Source organism: Gossypium arboreum, chromosome 13, assembly GCF_025698485.1.
Source record: "Gossypium arboreum isolate Shixiya-1 chromosome 13, ASM2569848v2, whole genome shotgun sequence".
Taxonomy (NCBI): domain Eukaryota; kingdom Viridiplantae; phylum Streptophyta; class Magnoliopsida; order Malvales; family Malvaceae; genus Gossypium; species Gossypium arboreum.
Window position 1 is genome coordinate 27,272,458 of NC_069082.1, and position 8,978 is coordinate 27,281,435.

At 31.6% G+C, this 8,978-nt stretch overlaps 1 protein-coding gene across 2 annotated transcripts; it reads left to right on the forward strand.

Annotated features, from left to right (window-relative positions):
• The first annotated feature begins 919 nt into the window (after window positions 1-919).
• LOC108450470 (CSC1-like protein At1g69450) lies at window positions 920-7,441 on the forward strand. Of its 2 annotated transcripts, none has more exons than XM_017748110.2 (11): window positions 920-1,020; window positions 1,724-2,054; window positions 2,483-2,638; window positions 2,912-2,975; window positions 3,214-3,423; window positions 3,723-3,905; window positions 4,496-4,794; window positions 5,194-5,470; window positions 5,945-6,220; window positions 6,715-6,948; window positions 7,037-7,441. In XM_017748110.2, exons 2-11 carry the CDS (start codon window positions 1,774-1,776, stop codon window positions 7,202-7,204), a joined length of 2,148 nt encoding a protein of 715 aa, XP_017603599.1. In that variant the 5' UTR covers window positions 920-1,020; window positions 1,724-1,773; the 3' UTR covers window positions 7,205-7,441. The 2 variants fall into 2 exon arrangements, with proteins under 2 accessions (XP_017603599.1, XP_017603600.1); XM_017748111.2 differs by having other exon boundaries at window positions 952-1,187.
• Window positions 7,442-8,978: the final 1,537 nt, after the last annotated feature.

Consider the following 8,978-nt stretch of genomic DNA (forward strand, 5'->3'; position numbering starts at 1 on the left):
CATAAATTTTTTATTTAATTAATATGACACATATGCTAATTTAAATCAAAACCAACACTCCCACTTTCTTAAAAAGTGGTTAATTATCACTTAAATCCCTTAACAAAATTTAATTAACCCCTTGATTAACTAAAATTTCATAAAAATCAAGTTTTTACGATTTAGTATTTTTTCTGTAATTAACTATTAAATCACTAAAATTTTCGGACCAAACTTCAATATACCTATTTAGTAACTCCGTAAATATTTATGAGTTTGGTTTACAAAAACGAGGTCCAAAACCTCTCACTTATATTTAATTAATTATCCAATTAAATAAAAATTATCGATAAAATTCACTATATCAAAATAATTAACTCGTAAATATTAAATAATAATATTCACGTATTCACTCATCGAAATTATTATTCCAAAATTATTATTTTTACACCGTTAAAAAACATTTTGTTACATTTTCTATTCTCTTATAAGAATTGAATGATTTTTTATTAGGTGAGTTGAAAGAAGTATTGTTTAATTTACCTTATTTTTCCTGTGTGTGAATGGAGGAAGAGTTATATAAATTTTATAAAATTTTAAATTATTTATAAACTTCAAATCAAAACATATTATATGCTTAGGAATATTCTAATAATAAACAATTGTGCTTCGTGTCATGTCCAACTTATTTTAAAAAAGCCCTTTTTTTTTTTTTAAATGCAAAGCTCTTTGGGGGGTAGATTGACTGTTAGTTGCTCTATTCCCCGTTTGACTTCCAACTATAAATCAACGAATCCTTCCCAAAATTTAAATTTTTATTAAAAAAATACTAAAATCATAATCCGAAATACCCTTTTCACTTATAAAATACAAAACAGAAAAAAATCCAAACACGAAATTAGCGTAGTTCACTAATTTTAGTCCAAAAAAAATAATTAAAGGACATTTTTTGTAATTACAACAAGAATATATATATATATATAAATAAATTAAAAAAAAGCCACTGTAACAAGCAATCTCCAATCGTCCCCTGAATTAATGGTATTTTATACTGGACTTATATCTTGCCTCTAACTCTGAAACATTTTCTTCAACTATCCTTCGCGTTTCATCCGATTCAAACTCTCTACACTCCCAACTGTACCAGAAGAAAGTTTGTTTGTTTTTACATAATCATCTCTGAGTTTGAAATTTATTTTGGAGCTGCAGTAAGTAGTGCAGTGACGTTATCGTAAATTGTTTTTTATACATATTTGTGATTCGTGGCAGTTTGAGCTGAATGATTACTCCATTTCTAGTTTGAATCGCCTTTTTTTTTTTATTTTATGAAAATGTTGTTTGAGCTTGTTTGCGCGGTTTTCTGATCCTGTGACTGTTTGCTTTTTTTTTTTTTTTAATCACAATGTTGTTTCGTTGCATTTAGGAAGTAGTAGATCCAGGAATGAGAAACAAAAGTAGTAGAGAATTAGATATTGACGTCTGCTAATTGTATAATGGAATATTGGCTGACATGAAAATTAATCAGCTTTGAAATAAAAGTTTTTGAGAGTCTTTATTTATTTATTGTTCTCGACCGATTGAAATGATTTATCATTCTACTTATTCTAGCTAATTATCATTTCTGCATGTAGGCAGCGAAATCCTTTTATCTTCTTTTTTAAGCTTATAATGAACAATTGCTGTCAAATTGTAATTGTTTCCCTTCTTGTAAGTTAATTGATTAATTGTTTTCTTGTTGGTGCAGTTTTAATATATAAGCCATCTTTTTGAAGGGTTTGATATTGCTCTGAAGAGATGCTTGTGTCTGCTCTACTTACATCAGTGGGAATAAATTCTGGACTTTGTGTATTATTCTTCACATTATATTCAATATTGAGGAAACAACCTACTAATTATGAAGTTTATATACCACGCTTGATTGCTGAGGGGAGCTCTAAGCGGAGAAGTCATTTCAACTTAGAAAGGCTAATACCATCTCCCGGTTGGGTCAAAAGGGCATGGAAACTATCTGAAGAGGACCTCTTGTCAACCTCCGGCTTAGATGCTGTGGTCTTTATGCGTGTTATAACATTTAGGTGAGTGTTTTCTTTCATGTATGCTACTATCAAGAAGAAAATCATTAGACATAATGTGATTTCTGCAGCTTCAACAGGTAATCAATTAAGGGATATTTGGTTATACATTGTAGGCGTAGTTTTTCCTTTTTAAATCGTGTGACGTGTCCCTGTTTTCTAGTTATGTGTGTGTCTCGGAGAAAGAGAGAGAAAGAGAGATTGCAGAATGGATGGGAAGAAAAGATTGATTGTTTAAGTGAAAATAAATTCAGTCCTTAGTCTTCTAATTTTTCTATTATTTTCTTTTCAGATTATGTATGCATTACTTGATCTTTATCTTTTTTCTCTTTTTTTTTTTTTGATTCTTGATATTACCAATTTTATTAACGTTTTATCAAGAGCTTTGCTGCCTCAACCTTATGTTTGTTTATTTGCTCTTATTACTGCAGTTTGAGAGTATTTTTGTTTGCTGGGGTTATTGGTATATTTGTTCTTCTCCCTGTCAATTGCTCCGGGGATCAGCTCCACGATATTGATTTTGCTGATTTGTCAAATAATTCTTTGGACGTGTTTACCATTTCAAATCTAAGCAGTGGCTCAAAAAGGTAATTTCCAGTTTAAAGTTACTTTTTACTTGACTTGAACGTTGATTCTACATGCCTTCAGAAATTAACTTCAAGCAAAGAGTGTTTTATTGGTACCTTTGAGAGAAACCTGAGAAGGATAAGCTATGTCATACAAAGATCATGTTTTTATATTCTTAAGTCTTAAATAATTGGTCATTATCTCTTAGAACTGAGAAGTTGTAGCTTTATCACATGCTTAAGGCCTAATCAAGTGTAAATGAAACTAGTTTTAGCTTCTTCTTTTTTTTGCAGGTTATGGGCTCACTTTAGCGCTGTGTATCTTGTCACTGCATTTGTTTGCTATCTGCTCTATTATGTAAGTCTACTTCTCTGCTCCAAAGAAATTCAATAACAGAATTCAACTGCATCAAATTCCTTAGTCTATTACATGAAATTTTTTGAACAGTTGATCATCTATTTTTAATGTCACAGGGTTGCTAATTTTATGGAAATCATTTGATGTTACTGATCATATTTTTCTATACTTGTGAATGATTCTGGGGCTATTTAAGCGATTATATTTGTACTGGCTATTAAGTTGCGACTTTCTGCAGGAATATAAATGTATAACTGGAAAAAGGATAGACTTTTTTCACTCAACCAAACCTCAGCCTCATCAATTCACCATATTGGTACGCAGTATACCTGTTTCTGCTGGAAGTAGTGTTAGTGAGAGTGTTGAAAGATTTTTCATGGAGTACCATCCTTCTACATACCTTTCACATATGGTTGTTCATAGATCAAGTAAACTTCAAAGTCTCATTGTAAGCAATTATTTTTAATGTTTTTCATTTCCTTGCTTCTAGTTTTGATTTACCCTTTTTTTATATTCTCTTTAATTCTTCTTTTATTTCTTTTTTATGTGAGAATAATTAACATAATTGAGAAATATTTTCATCTTAAGCCTGTGGCTTTGTTTCCATGTATGGCCATTGGTCATGTGTATGCTAGTGGTACTAAAAAGCACCCTGTCCTCTTCTCATTATTTTTCTATATCAGCAACTCTAGTGCTCTGTTCTTATTTCTAACAGTTAATTTCATTACTTTGTTTAATCCCTTTCAGAAGGATGCAAAAAAATTGTATAAAAGGATTACGCACTTACAATCAGAACCCAATCAGCCGCAGTATAGGCATGTTGGGTTTTTTCGGCACAGGGTTGATCTGGTGGATCATTATGGAAAGAAATTAGAAGACATAGAGGAGAATATGAGATTAGAGCGATCTGAAGTTTCATTGGCAACACAAGTATGTGCTTGTACCTGCTGTTTTTCTTTTTGGCATTTGTTCTATTTTCGAACTTTTCTCAGGATCTTGTAAATGGACCCTTCAGTAAGTAAAAGTCAAAGTAAGGGAATACCAAATATAGGTGGATCCTTAGAATCTAAAGTCAAAAATTTCCATTACTTCTTTCTAGCAATGCGGAAAATAGTGACCATGTTATGAGATGATGCCTCCCAACTGGTATGAGCTCTCCTTATTCAAGGGTTGGACAAACCTCTGACCTTGATTATTTTATTAGAAAAATGATAAATTTCCACTTTTGTTTTTTTTTACTTTTGCTAGCTTCCTTTTCCCGATTTATTTAAGGTGCAAATGATGTATAATAAATTACCGTTACAAAAGGATGACTCTTATCTGCTTCTTTCTAGGCTCTCCACATCTTTCTTGTAACTATTTTACCATTCTTATGGCCATGTTCTACTTCGTTTTTTGTGGCCATATATGCAAGGACGCCAGAATCTTAACATTGCAATTAAGTTGGTTTTAATTTTTTTTTTTTTTTTTTTTGTAATGTATGGAGCATCCTATTGATAATTTCGTATTCAATGTAAAAGGAAGTTCGAGCAGCTTTTGTCTCTTTCAAGTCTCGGTATGGTGCAGCAGTTGCTTTCCACATGAAACAATCAATTAACCCAACAGAGTGGGTCACAGAACTAGCTCCCGAGCCGAATGATGTCTACTGGCCCTTTTTTTCATCATCATTCATGAGAAGATGGCTTTCTAAGATTGTTGTTATTGTTGCATGCGTACTACTGACAATTCTATTCCTTATTCCGGTTCTGGTTGTGCAAGGCCTCACTAACCTAAATCAGTTGGAAATTTGGTTTCCGTTCTTGAAAAGCATTCTAACCATGTAAGTGTAGTTTAGCTCCAGTATTTCACCATCATTCCTGTTGTTTACCTTTTTCTGCTGTATGTTTGTGTTATTGCCCTAGCTTTCTCCTTGTAAAATTCATGGAAAATTCTTCCTAAGTTTGTTGTCTCATGTCATTCAAACAAGGAGAGTAAAACGTTGTAACCTACTATATCATTGCATAATTCTATGCTTACACGATTTCGTTAATGTTTCCTATTAATTAGAAGATTGCAGAATAAATACAAACGATTGGTTGCTTTTTATATATACAGTATTTAATCATATTTTCATATGCATGGCAAATGTGTGATAACTGTGCATTTTCATGTTATTTATCCATCTTTGTTCATTTTCTTAATAAGATGAAAGTTTGATTATTATGTGTTCTGTTTGCAGAACATTTGTCAGTCAGGTAATTACAGGGTACCTTCCCAGCCTTATTCTTCAGTTGTTTCTCAAGATTGTGCCTCCAATAATGGAGTTCCTTTCCTCCATTCAAGGATACATATGCCACAGTGATATTGAGAAGAGTGCATGTAACAAAGTGCTATGGTTCACAATATGGAACATATTTTTTGCAACTGTATTTTCTGGATCAGTTTTGTATCAGGTTTCTATCTTCCTTGATCCCAAGCATATCCCTGCAAAGCTCGCCTCAGCGGTTCCTGCACAGGTTAGAATGCATTTTCCTCCACAAACTTCTTTGACTAGTTTTATCCAATTTAATAGGGGCAAAAGGAATAGGGTTCTTTCTCTTGTGGTTCATAGAAGCAGGAATTAAGGCAGGGGAAATGTCTCAATCATTGCTGTAACTTAATCCACTGATAAACTTTCTTCTTGTTTATGTATATGCCGATAGAGATTACTTCACAACACTATTGAATCGAATTTGAGGGCAAATGTTGTAGAAGAAAAATTGATTCATAACCAGTATATAATAATCTTACAACTATGTTAATTTCTGTTATCTAATCGAGAAAAAAAAAAAGTTGAACGAAAATGCTATCTGTACATGGAAAATTATTGAAAAGTACAAAATAAATTATTATGTTTGTTACTTGCCCCGAAAGCAATAACTATTAAATTTTCACCCTCTGTTCATTTAGAACTATTATCCATGATAATGACACTCCAATTCTTTTTGTAGGCATCTTTCTTCATTGCTTATGTGGTGACGTCCGGATGGACGAGTACTTCATCAGAACTTTTTCGCATAATCCCTCTCATTTGGAGTCTGATACGAAAACCCTTCTCTTGTTGCTCAGACGAAGAGTTTGAAGTTCCATCGATTCCTTACCACAGAGACATTCCAAGGATTCTTTTCTTCGGGCTTCTTGGAATTACATATTTCTTCCTTGCACCATTAATTTTGCCCTTCCTCTTGGTGTACCTCTGTCTTGCTTATATCATCTATCGAAACCAGGTTAGTTAGCTATCTATGTCCCTTTCTTTCCCTGCCATATTTTTAATTTTCATCTCCAAGCAAATCATGTCAAGTTAGTTTCCTTACTCTCAGATTCCATTCATCAAGTGAGATAAGTAATCTACAACTATCTAAAGGTACATGGAAAAACTTAGAAAAAGAAGTTGAACATAATCATGTTCGTTGCATACCCTTATTCGAGACTCACACTCCAAGTCCAATTAAAACAATATGAGATTGCAACGAGTGCATCTTTGTAAGATTAATTTATGAAGTTTGATTCACTGACCGAAAATTATAATATATAAAGCCTTCCACAAGTAGTTAAGTTATAATTCCTGTTTTCTATTCTGCCTTCGTGGGTAGTTCTCATGCAAACAAATGGAGCAGTATATAGTAATTTTGACGTTTGTATTTCACTATTTGTACATATAGTTAGTTTCTGGTATTAATTTGGACAACTTTCATTAACCTTTGGCAAATTTACTTTGCAGTTCTTAAATGTATATGCACCGAAGTACGAGACCGCAGGGAAGTTTTGGCCAATTGTGCACAATTCGATGATATTCTCCCTCGTACTCATGCAAGCTATTGCAATTGGACTCTTTACACTGAAGAAGCTCCCATTAGCATCAACGTTAATTTTCCCTCTTCCTGTCCTCACACTTCTCTTCAATGAGTACTGCCGGAAACGTTTCTTGCCAAATTTCATCGCTTACCCTGCCGAGGTACGTATCTTTATGTCCCATTCACGAGTTTCACAATTGTAGTATAAATCCTCTATCGTGATCTTGGCTCGGGTTTTGAAACTTGCAGGTTCTGATAAAGAGAGACAGGGAAGACCGGTATGATCCGAAAATGGCCGAATTCTACGATAACTTAGTGGCTGCATATCAGGATCCTGCCTTGCTACCAATTCAGTTTTCTGCAAATTCTGATAGTCTTAATAGCCCTCTTATATCTGCTGCTCAAGTTCGACATTAGCCATCGGAGGTATTTGAGAAAATGTATACTTAATACATGCTTGGAACTTATGTTTTTTAGTGTCCTCATTGATATGTAATTTCTTTTTTTTTTCCCTTTTTTTTTTTTTTTTGTGTGTGTGTGTGTGTGTCTGTGTGTGTATAGGCATGTAAATGAACCATTATTTAGCAAAACAAGTCTGACCTTACTTTCCCTAAACTTTAAACTTTATCACTCACAAAATTTCTTGTTTATAAACCTGCTTTTTCCATTAGACATTCCCTTGAATTTTAATGAAACCGTACAGTATTTCCAGTTTGGTGGCTACTTTCCGGAAGCTTTCAGGAGGTTCTACTATTAGGGGTGATAACAACTTGGTTCGAATCGGTTTTGGAAACATTGCATTTATCATGCAGTTATTATGGGTTAAATCCTGCTATTAGTTCCTGTACTTTGCAAAAATTATTAATTTAGTCCTTATACTTTAATTTGGATTAACTATTATCATTTGCATTAATATTGAAAGTTTATATTTCCAAAATTTATAGGGACTTAAAATGATCTAATTAGAGAATATAGGCTAAAACTGCTTCTATACACATAGTACACGACTAGTAATTGAATTTAACTAGAGGAAATTGAATTTAACCAAACGAATTTAACTATTACTATTTGAGCTGGGATTAAAATTTTAAATTTTAAAAAGTATAGAGATTAAAATTAACTAATTCAAAAATAAAAAATTAAAATTAATCAAATTAAAATATAAAGATTAAATTAATAACTTTTACAAACTACATAAACTAATAACATAATTTAATTTATTATGAATTTTAAAACCGCAATCGAATCTGAATCAAATTTTAACTTATGAATTACGAATCACCTAAAACTAAATAGATTTAAATAATAATAGATTCAAAATCAAATATAAACCTAACACAGCGGGTGGTTCGTTTCGGTTTTTTTTTTTGCTTAGCCTTATCTAATATAAACATTCCATCATCACAAACCAAAGATTAATAGAAGTTGCCCTTATAATTACCTGGCATCTGCAAGAGACAGTTGAACAATTACAAGATAGATGAGATTATCTAATTTATATATTGACGGTAGATAAATAAATAAGGACTTGTTTTACAATCTAAATATTAATTTTACTTGCCAAAAAATTATGTGATAAATTTTAGTACTAAATTTTATAATTATTAAATTTATATTAATTTTTTGTTAAATTAGTAAAAGTTGAATACAAAATATAATTATGTTGTTTGATAAGAATAAAAGTTGTAAATAACAAGACTATTTGATAAATAATTTATGGACTTTATTACTTAAAAATGCATAAATTTTTTCAAATTTACCAGATTAAGCCATTTTTGGAGAAATTACGAGAATAGGTAGATTTTTGGAAATTCTTTCCGCCACATCAGCACTAAAAGTGACAGCACCAATATTTTTTTATTTTTTGGTGTCACCTATTAATGTGAAAATAAAATTTATAAAACAGGTTTTTATATAGACCCCAAGTCTCATTTCTCTTGTTTCTTAAGCGATGTAGGATGTGAGATGTGGGATATGAGATATGAGTATATAGACTCAAAATCTATTTGTAGCTTATTCCTAGACAATGTGAGATTGCTTACTCTTTCAACTAACAACATAAGATTAAAAGCTATACTTAATTTATCTCTGTTTAGAACTCTAAACTAAATAGAAATAAATTTAATCTATATTAAATCTATTAAATCTATCTATATAAAAAAATTCTATATAATTTAGATGTAAAATATAC

Coding starts and splice junctions, on each gene's coding strand:
- LOC108450470 (XM_017748110.2), top strand. CDS start 1,774: ATGCTTGTGTCTGCTCTACTTACATCAGTGGGAATAAATTCTGGACTT. Junction 3,424..3,722: donor GTAAACTTCAAAGTCTCATT/GTAAGCAATTAT, acceptor AATCCCTTTCAG/AAGGATGCAAAAAAATTGTA. Junction 6,949..7,036: donor TCATCGCTTACCCTGCCGAG/GTACGTATCTTT, acceptor TGAAACTTGCAG/GTTCTGATAAAGAGAGACAG.